Raw genomic sequence first — 22,181 nt, 5'->3', positions numbered from 1 at the left:
GCCTTATTCAAACATTACCTCATGTTAGATTGCTTTAATTGATTAATAATACTGCCTTATTCAAACATTACCTCATGTTAGATTGCTTTAATTGACTGATAATACTGCCTTATTCAAACATTACCTCATGTTAGATTGCTTTAATTGACTGATAATACCCCCTTATTGAAACACTAACTCATGTTTGACTGCTACAGTTGGTTGATAATACTGCCTTATTGAAACACTACCTTATGTTTGACTGCTACAGTTGGCTGATAATACTGCCTTATTGAAACACTACCTCATGCTTGACTGCTACAGTTGGCTGATAATACTGCCTTATTGAAACACTACCTTATGTTTGACTGCTACAGTTGGCTGATAATACTGCCTTATTGAAACACTACCTTATGTTTGACTGCTTTAATTGGCTGATAACGCTATCTTATTTTCAAACACTACTAGTTGTTCAATTACAGTAGTTTCTATTACTTTGGTTTCAGCAACTATATTTTATCCTCAAAGATTAAAAAAATGATTGTTATTTTTTTGGTGGGTTGACCAGTTTATCAACTGCTCCATTTTTCTGTACAGTGGTATTATATGAGGTTTTTGAGATAGATGTGTTAAAATATTGACACACTTTCAGACTTGTAACGTTATGTACTGCTAATTTTGATTGACTATTAAACCTTTCAATATATCCTCAAGAGAGTGTTTATACCTCTTCTGCTACCCCTTTAGTCCAGTAGTGTAACAAGTGATCTGTCTCAAGATAATTAGCTGTTCAGTACCAATGTACATACAGCTGTATATGATGTCTTTAGTTGAATGGCCTTTAAACCTTATCTCAGAAATATTCTACCTGTTTATTCTGGCTGTTAATTATGATTAAAGACCCTTGAATTCTCTTTTAGTTGATGTTTCTGTTTGTTTCTCATGTTCTGTTACTCACTGGTATCTGTTTATATTGCTTTCTTGTTGGAAAGTGCTTTCATCCTTGTCTTCCTGGCCATTATTCCTTTTTCATTATTTTATGGAAAAGAGAAATGTATATAGTATGTATGTATACCTCAGGTTTTCTGAGTTAACCAAAATATATTGAATATTCTGAAGATGTGATAGGTATCATTATGTGTTCTTATCTGTAATCAGAAGGTACACTGTAATGGTAATATTGGCCAATGCAAGGAAAGGCTGTTTTTATAAATGTTTATTTTTTTTACAGCTATGTTGCCATTGTCAACTTACAGGAGCAGTGGTAGGATGTTGGATGAAGCATTGCCCTAAACAATTCCATTATATTTGTGCTAAAGAGAGAGGTAAGTCTCTATATTTGGAATAAATGAAATGTAAAAAAACATCATTGCCACAGTTAGTTAGGTTTGTTTTTTCAGATAATTTTTATTATCTTGTGTGTGTGTGTGTGTATATATATATACACACACACACACACAGAGCATAGTTGACTATTGAACAAATAACGGTTATCTAATCAATATAGTATACATATTATAGGTGACTTATATCAGAGTGTGTTTATTCATCAGTGGTTTATATTGGTAGAAGTGAATTATGTGAAGATCAGAAGTTTAACAATTAACTTGTGTGCTGGTCATTTTCATGGTATACAAAAACAGGTTTCTGATATGTGAAAATCAATGTCACATATTATTAATCAATCGTGTTAACATTATCAAATTTATAAAGAAAATTCATTTAGAGTGCTTAAAAACATGATTGTTTTTACAAATTTGTAAACACCAAAAATGTCTGTTATTATTAAAATATTTTTTTCTCAATGTTATGTGATTTTGTGTCATTTCCAGGCTATCAACTGAACGAAGAAACATTTTCTGCCCTATGCCCTCAGCACAAGGTAAAAATGTTTTAAAAGAAAAATCTTTTAACATACAACATAATAAAGTAGTATTCATATAAAGTTTGGAGTTTTACCAAGAAGTTGAGTTATAGTTATAATAAAGTCGTCTTGGTATAAAGTTTGTAGTTTTATCATGAAGTGCAGTTAGTAGTTGTAATTAGTAGTAAAGTATGCTAGTGTAAAGTTTGTACTTTATTCAAGAAGTGAAATTAGTAGTTATAATAAAGTAGTTTTGGTATAAAGTTTCTAGTTTTATCAAAAAGTATAATTAGTAGTTATAATAAAGTAGTGTTGGTGTAAAGTTTGTGGTTATATCAAGAAATGCAGATACTAATTATAATAATTATTGTTGGTATGAAGTTTGTAGTTTTATGAAAAGTGCAGTTAGTAGTTATAATAAAGTAGTGTTGGTATAAAGTTTCTAGTTTTATCAAAAAGGGTAATTAGTAGTTATAATAAAGTTGTGTTTGTATAAAGTTTGTATGTTTATCAAACAGTGTGATTAGCAGTTAGTATTATAACTACTAAATTCACTTCTTGATAAAACTACAAACTTCATATCAATACTACTTTATTATAACTCCTCTTCTTGGTGAAACTCCAAACTTTATATGAATACTACTTTATTATAACTACTCTACTAACTGCACTTCTTGATAGAACTATAAACTTTATACCAACACTATTATAACTACTAACTCCACATCTTGATAAAACTAGTGTTGGTATAAAATTTGTAGTTATATCAAGAAGTGGATTTAGTAGTTATAATAAAGTAGTGTTGGTATAATGTTTGTAGTTTTATCAAGAAGTGCAGTTAGTAAGTATAATAAAGTAGATTTGGCTTAAAGTTTGTAGTTTTATCAAACAGTGTAATTAGTAGTTATAATAAAGTAGCATTGGTGTAAAGATTGTAGTTATATCAAGAAGTGCAGAAGTTATTTATGTATGATCATTTATAATGAGTTATAACCTCAATAATCTTTATTGATTTATATTCTTTTTTATTTATCCCTTTAGAAAGTACGATGTATGGAGTGTTAGATTGACAATCAGAAACTGAAGATTTGACTTCAGACCAGAAGAGATATTTCCGAAGCAACTTGTCTGTTTGGTTGATATGAAGACCTTTGAACGTAGCGAATGAACAAAACAAAATTTTTATATGGTGCAAGTAATGGACATTTTGAAGCCACTGAGGAAATTGAAACATGTTTGAAAAATGAATTATGGACAGAAACATTATCAATGTATGAAGTAAGAAGAAATGCTAACATCCTTCTTCATGTATGAAAGTAATATTATTCATTCCTCCTGTCCATCAACAGCACACAAGTCTGTCAACACTTCAGGTCATTACTTTTAAAACTCTTCTTCTGGCATATTGTCTAGAAATACTTCCAGCTATAACCTTTGTTGTAACAGGTACCTTCAATGGAATCCAGTTATGGCCTTTGTTATGACAGATACCTTCAGTGGATTGCAGTTGTGGCCTTTAGACTACACATATCCCTAGAATGAGCTTGTGAAATTCATATATTTTCAGTCCTGGACTGTGAACTACAGGTACCTTCAGCCACTGTCAGTGAGTTACATGTAGCAATAGTTGTGTTCTGTGGATTAGTTTACAAGAACTGTAGTACTTCTTAGACTGTGAACTATAGGCACTGTCAGTAAGTTACATACAGCAATAGATTTGCTCTGTGGATCAGTTTACAAGACCTGTAGTACTTCTTAGACTGAGAACTATAGTCACTGTTAGTAAGTTACATACAGCAATAGTTTTGTTCTGTGGATTAGTTTGCAAGAACTGTAGTACTTCTTAGACTGTGAACTATAGTCACTGTTAGTAAGTTACATACAGCAATAGTTTTGTTCTGTGAATTAGTTTACAAGAACTATAGTACTTCTTAGACTTTGAACTACAGTCACTGTCAGTGAGTAACATACAACAATAGTTTTAATCTGTGGATTAGTTTTCAAGAACTGTAGTACTTTTTAGGCTGTGAACTACAGTTTCTGTCAGTAAGTCTGATGATGAGTGGATATCATAGAACATTAATAACTACAAGTAAAGAAAGAAACTTATATAACACACAAATATGGAGACGATTTAGATTACACATCAATCTCAAGGAACATTACTCCTGACAACAACAAGTGAAGAAACTTATTATATAACATACAAACACGGAGTTGATTTAGATTAAACGTAGTATCAAGGAACATTACTCCTGACAACTACAAGTAAAGAAACTTATATAATAACATACAAACATGGAGATGATTTAGATTAAATGTAGCCTCAAGGAACATTAATACTAACAACTACAAGTAAAGAAACTTATTATATAACATAGAAACATGTAGATGATGTAGATTGAATATCTATCATGAGAAACATCATGATTAAAGAGTATCAATAATCAGAACTAGTGATGAACAGATAAAAACAAGATAATCAGAGAAACTTCTGCTTGTTTTTAGAAATTAATCTTTGTTTTCTGTGACTACTACAAGGTTTTTAACATATAAAAAAAAACTAACGCTCTTTATTGAGCATTCTGTTAATGTTGGTCGATGTTTAAAGAAAAGTTACATTAATTGTGATGCTGTGTAATAATTTAATGATCAGTATGATTTAGAAAAGTATCATTAAGACTTAGATTAATTAGTTTGTGAAAGAAAAACAGTTGTATAACTTAGCTTATATTTTAGTAACAGAATTTGATTACATTTTTCATAGGTGAAAAATATGTTTTTAAATAGAAGGGTAAAAACAAGTATGATGATAAATGTTTAGAAACAGAATCATGTTATGTGCAGTAGCCCTTACTCGATGTAACAGAATCATCTTATGTAGATCTTACTTGACATACCCCTCAGTGTGGATTCCTGTACGTGGTGAGGAGACCTCCCAGGGAAGGTTCTGTTCTTTCAGTTTACCTCCTCTGGGATCTAAACATCCACCTACATGTTTGCTGTGCATGGTGACCTGTAAAGGGGAGGAGAGGATCTTGGTGGTTGAGAGGTCCAACCCTAACACACCATTTTGTCCTTGAATTCTGAATTCCTGTAGACATGCAGCCTTGGGGTGGCTCCTCCTTGGGTCAGTCAGCTGGTCCAGTTGGGCTAGGGTCAACCAAGTACCACTGTTGGAGTTTTCAACAGGTGTTGTGGACATTGTAGCTGATGCTGGTGTTTGGATATAGTGCTCATGAAACACTGGTGTTGCTTCAGTGTCCATGTTTGGCATTGTAGTGCATCCATGGGCTCCATGGTGGGTGGGGTCAGTGGGCACCAAAATATTCCTTTTTATATTATGGATCCTCTGAATAAAAACTTAAATAAAATAGTGGAAAAACAGTCCATAGGTAAACAACCACGTCTTGAAGATTCTGAGCCGGAATCTTCAACATATGTAATGCCTGTTGTACCTCATTTTCTTGTACTACATTCTCTTTTGGACTAACCTTTAAGGCAGATGTCTCCCTTTTTCATTCAGAATGGTCTAGAGGGACTTGCTGTCTCTGCAAAGTCAGTAAAGAAGCTTCACTCTGGTGAGATATTGGTGAAAACATCCACATTTCAGCACAGTAAACTCCTCTTGCTGTTAAAGGTGATTGATATACCTATTAAGGTTATGTCTCATGCTACTTTGAATTCATCACAAGGAGCTTTGTTGAGAGGGATTTGAAGAACATCCCCAAGTCAGAGATTCTCACTAGTTTTTCCACCCAAGGAGATTCTCCAGTGAGGCAAAGATGGAATTATGGATGCTGACTAATGCCCTCATTCTAACATTTACATCACCACATTCACCTGCCACCATCAGTGCAGGTTATCTTAATTGCAGGGAATGGAAATGCATTCCAAGTCCTCTCAGATATTTCCAGTGTCAGTGATTTGTTCACTCGAATACGTCATGTCTTGGCTCCTTGACATGTTCTTGTGGTGGCAAGGACCACAATGCCTATGAGTATGAAACAGACCCTGATTGCATCAATTGCAATGGCTCTCACCCGTACAACTTTCGTTCTTGCCCTAAACGGTTGGAAGAAGAATAGGTGCAGTATTATAAAATGATTCAAAATTTTACTTACCCTTAGGCTTGAAAGCTGCTGTTCACCACTCCATCTTGGTCTATGCTGCTGCACTTTGTCCCACTATTAAAGTGGGAGGGCAGAAGGAGCTCTCTGTGCCTCCAAAAGAATTGTTCTCAAACCAAATGAAATGTCTTTTGACCTCCTTGGTTAAAAAAGGTTGATGAATCAACTTTAACACCCATTTCTGTCCCTAACATACATTCCAGAAAATCCCAAAATCCACTTCCTTTGGTTCCAGGTACTGGCATTTTCTTGGGTACATCTTCTTCTCACACTCCAAGATGCAAAACGATCATTTGTTCACATTCTAAGTCACTGGAATTCTCTTCCAACAGCAAAAACCTGCCTAGCCAACCAAGGGCAGGATCCATGGAGGTCGATAGACCTCCCTTGAATAAAGACAGTAAAGAAAGAAGATGTAAACAGAAGGGTTCTCCACCCAATTTGCCCACACATAAATAAAAATGGCCACCTTGATACAATGGAACTGTCGAGGTTTACATCCTAATCTGGATGACATCAAAGCACTCACCGATTGCTTCCTACCATCCTGTATGTCCTTCCTTACAGAAAACATTTCTGAAACCTGCCAATACAGTCACCTATTGGCAGTTTTCTTTGGAAGGAAAGGACAGGCTGTGTGATGAACAAGTGCATGGAGGGGTGGCACTGTTGGTTGATCAGCATGTGCCCACCCTGCCACTCGACACATCCTTGGAGGCCATAGCCATCTGTGATTCCTTGGGTCATACCATCACTGTTTGTTCTCTATACCTGTCACCTGGAGAGACCTATGATCAATCACACCTTCATGCTGTTATCAAACAGTTGCTGTTTCCCGTTTTAATCCTGGGGAACTTTAATGGACATCATTCCCTCTGGGGAAGTGCTGATATTGATGGGAGGGGTTGCTCTGTAGGGCATGTGCTCTATGATCACAACCTTTTTCTTTTCAATACTGGTTCTTACACTTATTTTCAATGACCTAGTCAGTCCTTTATTACTATTGATCTCACAATTTGCTCCCCTTCACTATTCTTCCACTTTTCATGGAGGGTTGACAATAATCCAAGATGCAGTGATCATTTTCCTATTATTTCTAGAGAGACTGGCCATGATCAATACCCCCAGGCCTACATACCCTAGTGGAAGCTGGATCAAGCAAAGTGGCCCTCTTTCACTGCTCTTGCAGAACTTGATCCTGCCATAGTCTGTAAACCATTAATAGACAACTGTGTGGTAGCAGTAACTGACTGTATTGTACAGGCAGCTGCTCAATGTATTCCTAAATCCTCGACATGTTTATCATGATATCCTCATTCGTGGTGGAATCCTGCTTGCCACATGGTATGAAAGGCTCAAAAACGGGCCTGTAATACTTTTCATAGGTATCCCAGACTCTCGCACCACATATCTTGGCAGCATGCCTGTCCACATGTTTGGTGAGTAAGACACCAAAGGCAGAAGGAATCTTGGATTAAGTTCACAACCAACATATCTACTACCACCAGTTCCAAAGTCATATGGGACAAGATTCGAAAAGTCAGTGGGCAATATAATTCTGTCCCTCTCTCAATCTTGCTCTCTGATGGCTAGGAAGCAGCTGATACCCATAGTATTGCTGATACTCAAGATGAAAGCTTTTGCTGGGTATCTAGCACTTATGCTTTTTCCTCCACCTTCTTAGCCATCAAAATTTGGACAGAGCGATCACCTCTTTTGAGCTGATTATCTCTGTGACTATAATCATCCCTTTACACTGGTGGCCCTTCATTGGTCTGGCAGTACGTCAATCAGATCTGATGATGTACACTATGAAATGCTGTGCCATCTATCTAATGCTTCTCTTGCTATTGTTCTGATTGTTTTTAACCTGATCTGACAGGATAATGTTTTTCTTGATGCCTGGCACCAGGCTATTGTCCTTCCTTTCTCAAAGCCTGGGAAGGATCCCAAGATTCCTTCAAACAACCATCAAATTGCTTTAACAAGCTGTTTCTGTAAGATGTTAGAGAAGATGGTTATGCTCGTCTTGTTTGGTTCCTTGAATCAAGTAACCTCCTCTCACCCACCCAGTGTGGGTTTCAACAACAGTGCTCCACCATGGACCACCTGATTCGACTTGAAACATCAATCAGAGAAGCCTTTCTCAAACAACATCTTGTATCAATGTTCATTGACATTGAGAAGGCTTATGATACAACATGGAGGTATGGCATTTTCCAAGACCTCCTTATATATGGGCTACGTGGCCATTTGCCCATTTTTATTGAAAACCTTTTAATGGACAGGAGATCCCAAGTTTGTGTGGGTTCAACACCTTCCTGTTCTTTTCTACAGGAACTTGGAGTCCCTCAGGGCTGTGTTTTGAGTGTCACACTTTTCAGTGTAAAGATTAATGCCATCATTGAACAACTTTTTACTGTTGCAAATGGGCTCTATGTTGACAACTTTCACATCTCATGTCAGTTGTCAAATATGAGGTGTATAGAGCAGCAGCTACAGACTGCCCTCAATCATTTACTGAAGTGGACCACAGCAAATGGCTTTAACTTCTTTCTCTCTCTAAAACCGTTTGCATGCACTTTTTCTGCCCACTGAGTTTCACCCTGATCCTGAATTCTGTATCGGCAAAGTTGTGCTGCCTGTGATCCCTGAGACAAAGTTCTTGGGGCTTATCTTTGACTGTAAGCTGACCTTTATACCACACATCAAGCAGATAAAAGTCAAATGTACAAGAGCACTGAACATTCTCCATGTCCTCTCTTCCACCACTTGGGGAGGGGATTGATGTTCTGTGCTAAAGATATATTACGCCCTTATTTAATCGAAACTTCATTCCTTACCAAAGCATATCCCACCTGGGATTGTGTTTTCCTTCCTCGGTAGGTCATATTTTTTCATAACAGACAGTCTGCCCTTTCTCCTTTTGGCCTTCATATCCAGGCACAGTTGGATGAATTGGGTCTGTTCTTGGATAACATTGCTGTATCCACTGGTCAGCCCATCCCACCATGGCTTATTACAGTCCCCAAATGTAACCTACCTTTAAATTATCTGAGAAAAGCAGACAGTCCTGATTGGAAATACTATCTGTTACGTGCTGAACAACTTTCGAACCATCCTTCCATTCCTATTTATACAGATAGTTTGAAATCAGGTGACTGTGTTGGTTCTGCCATGGTTTGTTGTGGTTTGGCAGTTGTGCACAGAATCCCCTCTACAGCTTCTGTGTTCACCGTTGAACTTTATGCCATCTCTCTTGCCCTGGATCACTTAAAAACTAAGAAGTACTCAAACTGCACTATTTATACTGACTTGCGTAGTTTTCTACTGGCCTTGGCATTGCTTCACGTTAGTTCACACCCTGTTTTTGCTCATATTTAAAACTGACTGGCCTATTTCTCTTTAACATCTACTTTATCCAGTTTTTCTGAATGCCAGGCCATGTTGGTATTTGAGGGAATGAGCTCCTCGACACTGCAGCTAAATCTATCTGCTCTGGCACTATCACTGCTGTGCCTGTTCCATACATGGACTATGGTCCTGTATTCAAGGCTAGGCTCCGTTCCAGCTGGCAATCAACTTGTAGTGAGCAACATAATAACCAGCTTTTCCAAATAAAACCCTCTGTTGGACTTTGTGTGTCTTGTTTCCATAAGAATCAGAAAGAGGAAGTTGTTCTAACTAGACTATGCATTAGTCACGGTTTTTTAACTCATTGTTTTCTTTTATTTGGGACTGATGCACCAATGTGGTGTCTGTGTAACACTCGGGTCACAATAAGCCACATTGTACTGTCTTGCTGTCATTATGACTCAACGACGCCACCATTTTAAACGTTCTGTCCCAAGGTTTATCAGTAACGGTAGACAGTGCTATTGGTGACACTGTCCATGTTAGAAATGTTTTTAGTTTTCTAAAGGCTATTAATCTTTTTAATGCTATTTAACTTTTTTTTAATTTATTTGTTAGACATTTTTAATGTGATTCCCTTTTAAGCATCAAAGTACATCTAGTTCGATTTGAAATTAGAAAATGAAAGTAACATCAAATAACTTGGAACCAGGACTAGAAAGGACAACTTCAGGTGACTAACAGTTTTTGAACTTACCAGTTAGTCTTCCTGGCAATTTATGATAATTACAATTATGCCACAGAAAGTCCTTTACAACTTGTATTACTGTAGTTTTTCTCTTACAGCTTTAGACTAGATGTAAAAATTGGTTTTAATGCTGTTTATGTTGTTTTTATTAATTTAAAAATTAAACTTTGTTTTCTTTTATGTTAATTTCCTTTTATGAAGTTTACTAATTTTACTTTAATTTTAACTTTTTACTAGATTTTTGGCTTGGATAGCTTAGTTGCTTTGTGCCATAAAACATCAAACCAACCAACTTTACTTGATATAATGATTTATGTACAGTAGATCTTACTTGATATAACAGAATCACATTATTTGCAGTAACTGTTACCTGTTATAACAGAATCTCATTATTTATAGTAGCTCTTACTTGATTTAATAGAGTTATGTTACATAGAGTTGACTTTTCATGATTTAACAGAATCATGTTACTACAGTAGATGTTACTTGATATAACTGGATCACATTATATGTTGCAGCTCTTGCATGATTTAGTATAATTATTAGTTTGTTCAGTAAGAACTTGTAAGGTCTGTAAATTTGTTTTTAAATCTGTTATTTCAGGTATGAGAAAACATTCATTGTCACAAGTGCTTATTGCTCTGGGCAAATAAACCTGATGGGGGTTCAAAGAAGAATTGGGTGTTCTTTAAAAGAGTTAGAAACCAACTTCAAGTGTCTGACTGTTGGTAACTCAGCATTATGCTTGTGTCTTGTGTGATGGTTAGTGTAATCAGAATGGAAGCATGTCAAAGTTTAATCTCGTATAAGCTTGAAGCTGGATCTTAAAGGTATTACGTATTTGAAACTAGCTAAGGAGAAATTACTGTTTTTTTAACCAGATGGAAAAAAAGATCTTGTATTTTAATCAAATACAATATATATATATATATATGTATGTATGCGTGTACATTTTACAAATGTTCATTTATATGACTGGATATAAATTATGTGCTGTGTGATAGCTGATAAGATATTTAGTTTGTGGGGTCAGTAGGTTGTTTGGAAGTTGGGTTTATAGTGAGCAGTGCATAACTTTTTTTATAAACTTCATTTATCTTGCTGTTCACATTTGAAAATTACTAGCTATTGGTATTGCTTTGAGACTACATAATTAACAACAGTACTTCAAATCATCAGGTGAGAAAAAACTGTCTCTACATAAGAAGTGTAATTTTTTCACAATAAATGAACTTAATTATATTACAGACAGTACATAACTTATCAGTAAATGTTTGTTAATTCACAAAATGTGTTATTTTAATACATACATGTTGTGTTCTTCACTTTTATACACGAACTAGTTTGATTTTTTTTTAAACCAATTTCCACTGTTACAGAAATTATACCATGGTAAACTAGAAGTATTTATATAGATACAGTTATCACTTGTTACAGACCAAATATTTTAAAATTCTTTATTGAAATGGGTTAGGTAGAGATGTGTGTGTTAGAAAATGGCAAGTATTTTTATTTTATATTGAATTTGGTAAACAGTATTAGAAAGTGTGAGTAGGTATAACAAACAAGGAAATGTCAGGATGTTCCAAGTTTGACCTTACAGATTTAGTAATACATATAACATCAGAAACACAGGGATGTCAGGTTGTTCCAAGTTTGACTTTAGATATTCAGTAATACCTATAACATCAGAAATATCTTGTTCTGAAAAAATAAAGTACAGTGTCTTCTGTTATAAAACATGGGAATCTTGGGAACTCTCTTGTCCAGAAGAAATAAGGTATATGGATCATTACAATGCCTTCTGTTGTAGTCATAAAACATGGGAACTGCTTTATCCTGAAGAAATAAAGTATATGGATCATTACAATGTCTTCTGTTATAATCATTAAACATGGGAACTCTCTTGTCTTGAAGAAATAAATGTATGGATCATTACAATATCTTCTGTTATAGTCATAAAACATGGGAATCCTGGGAACTCTCCTTGTGCTAAAAATACAGTATATGAATAGTTATAAAAGATGGGAACTCCTTTGTCCTGAAGAAATAAAAGTATACGGATCATTACAATGTCTTCTGTTATAATCATTAAACATGGGAACTCTCTTGTCTTGAAGAAATAAATGTATGGATCATTACAATATCTTCTGTTATAGTCATAAAACATGGGAATCCTGGGAACTCTCCTTGTGCTAAAAATACAGTATATGAATATAAGATATCATCAGGATCTATCAAACTTTTTCATGAACCTTTTCCCCTTTAGTATGCAAAGTGTATGATGAAAGTTCAGTTGTGTGATAACTTTCAGCTTAATAATTATCTTTAACTGGTGTAGCATGAATTTGTATTGCACAGATCAAATGTAAGATGGGAAGTTTGACAGTGGGGTTATATCAAGTGTTTTATGTGTACCAAAATACAATTTAAGGAAGGAGTATTGTAGGATTGGACTTGTTACAGTAACCATGTTCTACTGTTTGACATTTTACACAACCACTGGACACAGCACATATATTTATTCCATGTGCAGAGTAAGATCTTCAGCTTGAGCATCTCGTAAGAACTGAGGTATATACACGATCGTATCAACAGTCTGTTTCCTAGATTACAATGCATAAAATTAGAACTTTTATAGACGGAAAGTTTGGTAGCAGTAAGACTGTGTGTTTGTAAAATCTGTTTTCCAACTGAAGATACTATAGGATTAATGTTTTTTTTTAATACTGTTTGTTACGATCTTTGAGAAGGAAATATAAAGTGACGTTTTCATTAAATATTTTTATCTTGTATGTATACAGTATTAGGTTAATAACAAGAAAAAAAACATAGTGATTAATGTTAAACCATGAGCTAATACTTGGATACAAGGTAGTTTTAATATTAATAGTTTTTATGTTTTTGTTTCATTTTAGGTTTTTAATGGAATTTTTGTCTCTTTTTGTAAGACAGTTTTTTAGCTTTCTGTGTTTTGAAATTATGTTGGTGGTTTTGTGAGAAAATTCTTTGAAAAGAAGAACTTCAACAATTTTATTGACATCCAACAGCCAAACTTCCCAGAAAAAATTAAAAATTTATATTTTCCAAAAACACCTAAAAACATCTTAAACAAAACCACCAACATAATTTCACAAAACAGAAAGCTAAAAAAAACAATCTTACAAAAAGATACATTAACTCCATTAATAGTTTGTAAGTGTACTACACAATAAAACGTGTGTTTCTTGTGATACTTGTAGCAGGATAAACTGATTACAACATAGCATTCACCTGATGATATGTAATAGTCTGTAAAACAAAGATATTAAATTTTTTTAAAATATCTCATCTTTTACAGAATGGTGAAAATGTTATATTATTAAGAGACCTACATTTAAAACTAAACATCACATTATACAGCCAAAAAACTCAAAGGATTAAATTGTTTTATGCACACATAGCTATAAACTTTTCTTTAAGATGTTTTCACTTCAGGATAAACTTATGTATCAAACTTAGATCCTTGTTTATTTTTACCCAACTGTTCATTAATTAACCAGTTTAGCTGACTAGTCTGCAGTAAATCAGTTTTATATTGAGTAACACTCAGAAGTTAATGGAGAGTCTCATACAGAGAAAGTAGTCAAGTTTTGTTATACATGTATATGTATTTTAATTATAATATAGTAAACAAATTACCTTTCAACCTTCTCTTTATTGGATCTAGATAAAACTTCACCAATAATAACACATTTGTTTAACAATATCAAAACAAAAAAAAGAGTACAAAACTATGTGGGATGGTAAAGTTATATTATAAGGACTACATAAATTACTTGACAAACAATATCTGAATTTTAATGCTGCATAGCAATTAGACACGAGAATCAACAACTAAATGATGTTGCCTGATAAGGCAATGTTGATGATAAACTGGAGTATTCTATATTAAATCACTTCTGTTTGGTAAAACAAATAAATCATGGTTCCTGATAAGGCCGTTGATGATAAACTGGAGTATTCTATATTAAATCACATCTGTTTGGTAAAACAAATAAATCATGGTTCTTGATAAGGGCATTGATGATAAACTGGAGTATTCTATATTAAATCACATCTGTTTGGTAAAACAAATAAATCATGCTGCCTGATAAGGGTGTTGATGACAAACTGGAGTGTTCTCTGTTATACCAAACCTGTTTAATAAAACTAGAGAACAAGTAACTGATGCTGCCCAATAAGACTGTTGATTAAAAACTGAAGTATTACATATTTATCTATGACTGTTGTGATGAGGGTAGACAAATTAATGATCTAGAGTTATCGCTCATTAAATTACCTGTTGTTTAATACCATCCCTTGAAATATACTTCATCTTTTACTGTTTGCTCTTTGAATTTCACGTAAAAGTACATGATGTCTATCTGCAATAGCTGTTCTTAATTTAGCAGTGTAAAACTAGATAGAAGGCAGCTAATCATCACCACCCACTGCCTACTCTTGAACTACTCTTTTAGCAATTAATAGTGGAATTGACTGTAACATTATGACGCCACCACAGCTGAAAGGCCAGCATGTTTTGTTGTGATGGGGTTTCGAACCCGCGACTTTCAGATTACGAGTCGATCCCCATAATCACCTAATCATGCCGGGCTTTCGTCTTTTACTACGACTTATTAAGAGTACGTGGTTTTGATGATATGTAAATCGTCACACATCTTCTCAAAAATTCATTATAACCTGAGAAATGAAACATAATAAGATTAATAAGAAATAAATTAAAAGACCTGGTATACGATAAGTTTTTGTGGAATGTAATGTTACCTTGTATACTCTTCATCCAAGGAGAAAAAAAGCATTAAAGTGCAAGTTGAAGATGCGGTTTAAGAGTGTGGATAATAGAAAATGCGTCACCACTGTTAATTAGTGAAGAACTAAATTCAAGTACTTCTAGTGCAGTGAAGTTTGTTACGAGAGCTTGTAGACCTTCAGCACTTAAACAACAATCCATTATGGTCATGTACTTCAGATGTTTTAGTTTATTCTTTGTGTAAATTATCTGCAACTCGTTATCTGTTATGTTAATAGCGCCTTCTAAATGAAGACGTCTTAGGTGATGACAGTTAGTAAGTAATGAATGTATCACGGTCAAAGGAAGACCACTCTCACTCTGGCACTCAAGCTTAAGGACGGTGAGGTCTGGAAACCATGAACGTGATGGGGGAGAAAACTGGTATTCGTTCTCGAACTCAACTTGCAGGCTCGTCAACGCTGGGCAGAACGAAGCTACAGCTGCAAAATCAATTTTATCAAAATTAGTAAGACCAAGGTGTGAGAGACGACTGCCATGAATTTGGAGAAGAAAGGACACTGCGCCGTGAAAACTGCCTCGCTTAACGTCGGCCCATTGTATATCTAGAGTTTCTAAGGAAGAGGCTGTTTCAAGAGCACAAATTGCTTCTTCATCACTCACTAAAAGATCAAGATCTCTCATTCGTGGACATGTATTAACAGCTATTAATACTGAGGAAACTGTTGCAGGTGCCAGCGTAGGATCTAAGTAGCCACTTCCAAGTATAACTCGAGACAGGTTGTATTGACATCTTATTTGTCCAGCTTCTGCTTCATCTTTGTGAAGATAATCCAAAGCTAGTGCTATGTTGTTTTCTAAGGTGACAAGTTCTGGACAACGTTGCAGCAAGCCTGCCATATCAGATGGAGAAATTATGTGACGAGAGTCCTCGTATATAGCCAGATGTTGTAGTCTACTCTGCGTGTGTGTAGGGAGCATGTCAGTAATCTGACCTTTTGGAAAGAAGTTAATATCAAGACACTTCAACCACGTGGCATGTTGTAAGGCTGAGATATTAAACGTCATGTCGGTGCGGAAAACTTCCAGGTGTGAAGCTACAACAAGGAATTCTTCTATGGCACGACTGCAGCTTAGTGTTGAGCTGGTCCTAGCATAAATGTCTATACAACAGACCCTGGTGATGACCACCTCAGTGAGGAGAGCTCCAGACACAGTCAAGTAATCCAGGATGGCAATGAAACTGCGCGTTTCTATACGAATGTCACTCAAATAAAAACAGGTCAGTCGGCCACTGGTCAGGAGAGGTTGCAACTGTTTGTGAGAGAGTTTTTGGCTGGCAAATGTAATATACATGTGAATTAATTCATTTATTAATTCACTCGGAAATGCAGAAAAGGGATTATTAGGGGTATTGGATACGTGTTCCCAGTAACCGTTGTTCAGGGCCAGCACGATCTGTCTAACAGTGGCGTCCTTCAGAGAAAACATCTCTAGTTTAAAAGTTACTACCTTTGAAATAGGCACACCGTTCACAAACAGTGATGCGACTTCCTCAGGCACATTATTCCCTCAATCTCAGATCTATATTTAAACTATTTTAGCTGACACGTGTCGTTACGCAAATGTTACTATTAATAATTGCTCGTTTTGGTAGCATAGCTGTAAACTGTAGTAGAACTACGCCTACATAGCACTGTGTGTGTGTGTATATTAAAATATTGATTCACATTTAACTATTTCGTCGGTATGAGCGACACCCATAATAAAAGCTAAAAGACGTTAAACTGACATATTAAACAGTATCTATTGCAGTAATTACAATATCGGTGATATTTCAAGATAATTTCCTGTATAAATCATACAATAATTAACTGTTAAATAATCTACAGAAGTCCTCACACCTCAGTGTTCAAGTAAATTTGAGTAAAGTTACGTTGTTTTACTGAATAAAACTCGTACACTTTAAAACGTGAAGTCCACCAGTACTTGGTATTATCACCAGTGACAACACTAGTTCTGTAAAAGTACCATACTGCCCCTGGAAAGTGTCCTTTTATCACTAGCTGTTGTTTAATATTATTTATTAATATTATCACTAGCTACTATTCAATATGATGACTTGTATTATCACGGTTCATGGAAGCAAGGGAAACAGTGCTTCCCTAGTGCAAGTTAAAAAATTAAGTTTTTCGTATCAGCTAACTAGGATGTTATGAACTTGCCACTGATTCATACAGAACCACTCTACTATACTGTACACAATCAGTAACCACCTTGGGTTTTGGTTTGTTTTGCATTTCGCACAAAGCCACACGAATGCTATATGTGCTAGCCATCCCTAATTTAGCAGTGTCGGATTAACCTCACAAAATTAATGAACGTTTTTCTTTTCAATGATTATAGCTTTCGTTAATATCATTTGGTCACCATCGTTAACTACACACCACTTACACATATTTCCCCGACAATTATTATTAAATTACTATTCTCACTTTAATATTTTTCGAACTTACGTTTGTTAATTTTCTTCGCCCTTTTAATTTATCAAATTTAATTTCTATCACTTTAATACCTGTTCTCCGTTTTAAAACTCTTCATGGAACCGCTTCAACAATGTTTTTTCTAACAATATTAATGTCAGTATACTCCAGACAAAGTACATACGTAATTTAGAATCTCTTTATATTCTAACTCTACAATGATTCTATCTAAGCCTTTTTAATCAGTTTAAACACCCTAGCTTTTGCGCAAAACGTTGCGAATAAAAATGTTTTTGTTATATACGTGCGCTTTATTAATTTTGAACACACAACAGTGATCATTGTGTTTACCAGGGGTTGCCAGTTATTTCTTTCAACAATAACGCATCCAAAAGCACAGTGGCATGGTTTGGTTTGAATTTCGCGCAAAGCTACTCGAGCCAGCCGTTCCTCGTGTAGCAGGGTAAGAACAGAGGGAAAGCAGCTAGTCATCAATACCCACACCTAACTCTTGGGCTTCTCTTTTACCAACGACTTGTGGGGATTGACCGTCACCTTATAACGTTCCCACGGCTGAAAGAGCGAGCTTGTCTTCGGACTTACAACGCTAGAAACCGAGTTTCGATACTCGTGGTTGGCAAAGCGCAAATAGCCAGACCATTGAGTAGCTTTGTGTTTAGCTACAAAAGAATTCAATATTAAGCTGTACTGCTTAATATATGTAGAGCACCCTGTACAAATGCACGTTATAGATTCGAATATAATTTGCTGTTTAAACCATTTGAAGCTTTAAACTGTTGAGTTTCGACTTATTTTTAGTGAACACTTCTGAAGAAGCTGTAAAGTGAAACGTTGGGTGTCTAATTAAATAAAAATAACATTTTAGTTTTATAAGGTGGTTTATTTCTGGTATTAACTACATTGTTGCCATCGAAACAACAATTACCTGCTTTGTAGACATGTCATGTTGCAAAGAGTAAACCCTTAGACTATAGAACAATTAACCTGAAACGTTCTCAGGTAAAACAAAAAAAGATATTAAAGTATTCCTTCATAAAAATGACTTGGTATTACAGAAGACGTAGTGACCAGTTTATTAATATCTATATATGCCCTTTGCTCCTCATACCGATTATTGTTCTAGTTTACCACAATATATTCGACATTGGTGACGTAATTTCCTTTCACTCGAAGACGACAAAGAAATATCGACTCATGGAGGGCCCGGCATGGACAGGTGGTTAAGGCGCTCGACTCATAATCCGATGGTCGCAGGTTCAAATCCCCGTCACACAAAACAGGCTCGCCCTTTTAGCAGTGGGGGCGTTATAATGAAACGGTCAATCCCACTATTCGTTGGTAAAAGAGTAGTAGCCCAAGAGTTGGCAGTGGGTGGTGATGACTAGCTGCCTTCCCTCTAGTCTTACACTGCTAAATTAGGGACGGCTAGCGCAGATAGCCCTTGTGTAGCTTTGTGCGAAATTCAAAACAAGCAAGCAATACCCATGGAGAAAATATACCTAGCTTTTGTGTGTGGCCTGGCAATCGTTTTAATGTCAATACATGCAAAAGTATTAACATTCCATCGCGCAAAACGATTGCTGAAAGTTCTGAAGCTTTTGGTTTTATTCCAGTGGGATATAGTAGGAAATATTTTTGACACGCTTATGTTCGATATATTGTGTTTGTCCTGTATGCGGAAAATAATAAAAAAGCACAACAGCAACTGGAAATTGAACTTTTTTTCAAACCTCAACCATGGATAGCAAATACTGGAGGTTGGGTAAGTCCGAGACTTGATGAAACTTGTTTTTATACTTTTATAAGGTAATAAATTAGCTTCATTAAGTTATATAAAAAGCGTTTTGATTATTGACAAATAAGTGGAATTAAAACAATAAAGATGATATTGTGCCTCTTTATTGAACTTGGTTGATCATTAATTATCCATTTTGTTAAACATGCTGTGAAATCAGATCTTTTGTATCTATTCTAACAGTTCACAAATTTAGTACTTACACTGATTTAGGGACTGATACGGAAGAGAAAAGGTGTTGGAAAGTTAAGCTCATATATTTCTGAAAATTATTTAATAACAATATTATTATTTGTAGTAACCAGGGTTAAATCACAAAGAAAGAGCCATATTTTTTTGACATTGATAAATAACAAGGAATAAAAGCTTTATATTCAAATTTAGTACTGTAAACTGTGCAATAATGTTAAATTAGGATTAATACGTATAAGATTAGCTTAAAATTGTAGAATTCAACTTATCATAAAACAAATAGGTTAAATATATTATCTTATTAAATATACACAATCTGAAGACTATTTTATTCTCTCTTCGTATTTTAAGAATTGACTTGTTTACCTGAACTCCGATCCACTAGTTTAAACACAGGTTACATATATACAAGTAGGTTTAAATACATTGTATTATCAGCATTACATATGGGATATACATCAAACTAGAAGTAAAGAAATTATTGCCACTTTCTGAAGTATTTCTAAGTTATATATGATTAAGTATAAACTTCATTACATCATTGTGAATACAAAGTAGTGATGAAAATACTGAAAGTTTGTCACACTTGGGCTTTACACTAAGAGCGGGCCCAGCATGGCCAGGTGGTTAAGGCACTCGATTCTTAATCTGAGAGTTGCGGTTCGAATCCTCGTTGCACCAAATATGCTAGCCCTTTCAGTTGTGGGGGTGTTATAATATTATTGTTAATCCCACTATTCGTTGGTACAAAGAGTAGCCCAAGAGTTGACAGTTGGTGGTGATGACTAGCTGTCTTCCCTCTGTTCTTTCACTGTTAAATTAGGATTGGCTAGCGTAGATAGTCCTCAAGTAGCTTTGTGCAAAATTTAAAAAAACAACCATCCAATATGGCAGAAGCAAGAGGCCTCAATGAAACCTGCTTTGTGCAAAATTTAAAAAAATAATAATAAACAAAATATTTTTGCAAAAAGAGTTGTGTGAGTTAACCTTGGCTCTTCTAACCAACAGTACCTCACCACAGGTTTAACGTTCTTTCTCTCATTTAAAAAGAATACACAGCTACACCAGAAATGTACAACAAGTAAAAGTTGCAATTTTAGATTTAATCATGACTGAGAAAAAGCTTAAATAAATAAAGATTGACAGTTTTTATATAGATGTAATAAAGTATTCAATCAAAATAATATTACTGAATCTTATGACTAATATTATCACTGTTATAATTGAATCTGATGACTAATATTATCACTGATATCATTGAATCTGATGACTAATATCATCACTGTTATCATTCAATCTTATGACTAATAATATCACTGATATTATTGAATCTGATGACTAATATTATCAGTTATCATTGAATCTGATGATGAATATTATCACTGTTATCATTCAATCTGATGACTAATGTTATCACTGATATTATTGAATCTGATGACTAATATTATTATCACTGTTATCATTCAATCTGATGGCTAATATTATCACTGATATTATTGAATCTGATGACTAATATTATCACTGTTATCATTCAATCTGATGACTAATATTATCACTGTTATCATTCAATCTAATGACTAATATTATCACTGATATTATTGAATCTGATGACTAATATTATCACTGTTATCATTGAATCTGATGACTAATATTATCACTGTTATCATTAAATCTGATGACTAATATTATCACTATTATCATTGAATCTGATGACTAATATTATCACTATTATCATTGAATCTGATGACTAATATTATCACTGTTATCATTGAATCTGATGACTAATATTATCACTGTTATCATTGAATCTGATGATTAATATTATCACTGATATTATTGAATCTGATGACTAATATTATCACTGTTATCATTGAATCTGATGACTAATATTATAACTATTATCATTCAATCTGATGACTAATATTATCACTGTTATTATTCAATCTGATGGCTAATATTATCACTGTTATTATTGAATCTGATGACTAGTATTATCACTGTTATCATTGAATCTGATGACTAATATTATCACTGTTATCATTGAATCTGATGACTAATATTATCACTGTTATCATTGAATCTGATGACTAATATTATCACTATTATCATTGAATCTGATGACTAATATTATCACTGTTATCATTGAATCTGATGACTAATATTATCACTGTTATCATTGAATCTGATGATTAATATTATCACTGATATTATTGAATCTGATGACTAATATTATCACTGTTATCATTGAATCTGATGACTAATATTATAACTATTATCATTCAATCTGATGACTAATATTATCACTGTTATTATTCAATCTGATGGCTAATATTATCACTGTTATTATTGAATCGGATGACTAGTATTATCACTGTTATCATTCAATCTGATGACTAATATTATCACTGATATTATTGAATTTGATAACTAATATTATCACTATTATCATTCAATCTGATGACTAATATTATCACTGTTATCATTCAATCTGATGACTAATATTATCACTGTTATCATTCAATCTGATGACTATTATTATCACTGATATTATTGAATCTGATGACTAATATTATCAGTATTATCATTGAATCTGATGACTAATATTATCACTGTTATCATTGAATCTGATGACTAATATTATCACTGTTATCATTGAATCTGATGACTAATATTATCACTGTTATCATTGAATCTGATGACTAATATTATCACTGATAATATTGAATCTGATGACTAATATTATCACTGTTATCATTCAATCTCATGACTCATATTATTATGGATATTATTGAATCTGATGATTAATGGTGATTTCAGCTTTCA

At 34.3% G+C, this 22,181-nt stretch overlaps 2 protein-coding genes across 7 annotated transcripts in view; one reads left to right on the top strand and one right to left on the bottom strand.

The window, feature by feature from the left end:
- LOC143257900 (uncharacterized) overlaps positions 1-13,405 on the top strand; it is a 39,756-nt gene extending 26,351 nt beyond the window's left edge. For 4 of the 6 annotated variants that reach the window (XM_076516927.1, XM_076516928.1, XM_076516931.1 and 1 more), the window contains 4 exons: positions 1,211-1,304; positions 1,812-1,861; positions 2,885-3,430; positions 10,679-13,405. In XM_076516927.1, the coding sequence (XP_076373042.1) occupies positions 1,211-1,304; positions 1,812-1,861; positions 2,885-2,908 (168 nt within the window). In that variant the 3' untranslated portion in view covers positions 2,909-3,430; positions 10,679-13,405. Of the gene's footprint in view, positions 1-1,210; positions 1,305-1,811; positions 1,862-2,884; positions 3,450-10,678 lie in introns of all 6 variants that reach the window. The other 2 variants (XM_076516930.1, XM_076516929.1) reach the window with 2 other exon arrangements.
- A 347-nt stretch (positions 13,406-13,752) lies between these two features.
- LOC143257901 (uncharacterized) lies at positions 13,753-19,621 on the bottom strand. Its single transcript, XM_076516932.1, has one exon. It carries the CDS (start codon positions 16,356-16,358, stop codon positions 14,916-14,918), a length of 1,443 nt encoding a protein of 480 aa, XP_076373047.1. The 5' UTR covers positions 16,359-19,621; the 3' UTR covers positions 13,753-14,915.
- Between the last annotated feature and the right edge of the window lie 2,560 nt (positions 19,622-22,181).

The sequence above is a fragment of the Tachypleus tridentatus genome, chromosome 7, assembly GCF_004210375.1.
Source record: "Tachypleus tridentatus isolate NWPU-2018 chromosome 7, ASM421037v1, whole genome shotgun sequence".
NCBI classification, from domain to species: domain Eukaryota; kingdom Metazoa; phylum Arthropoda; class Merostomata; order Xiphosura; family Limulidae; genus Tachypleus; species Tachypleus tridentatus.
This window is presented reverse-complemented; position numbering and strand designations above follow the sequence as displayed.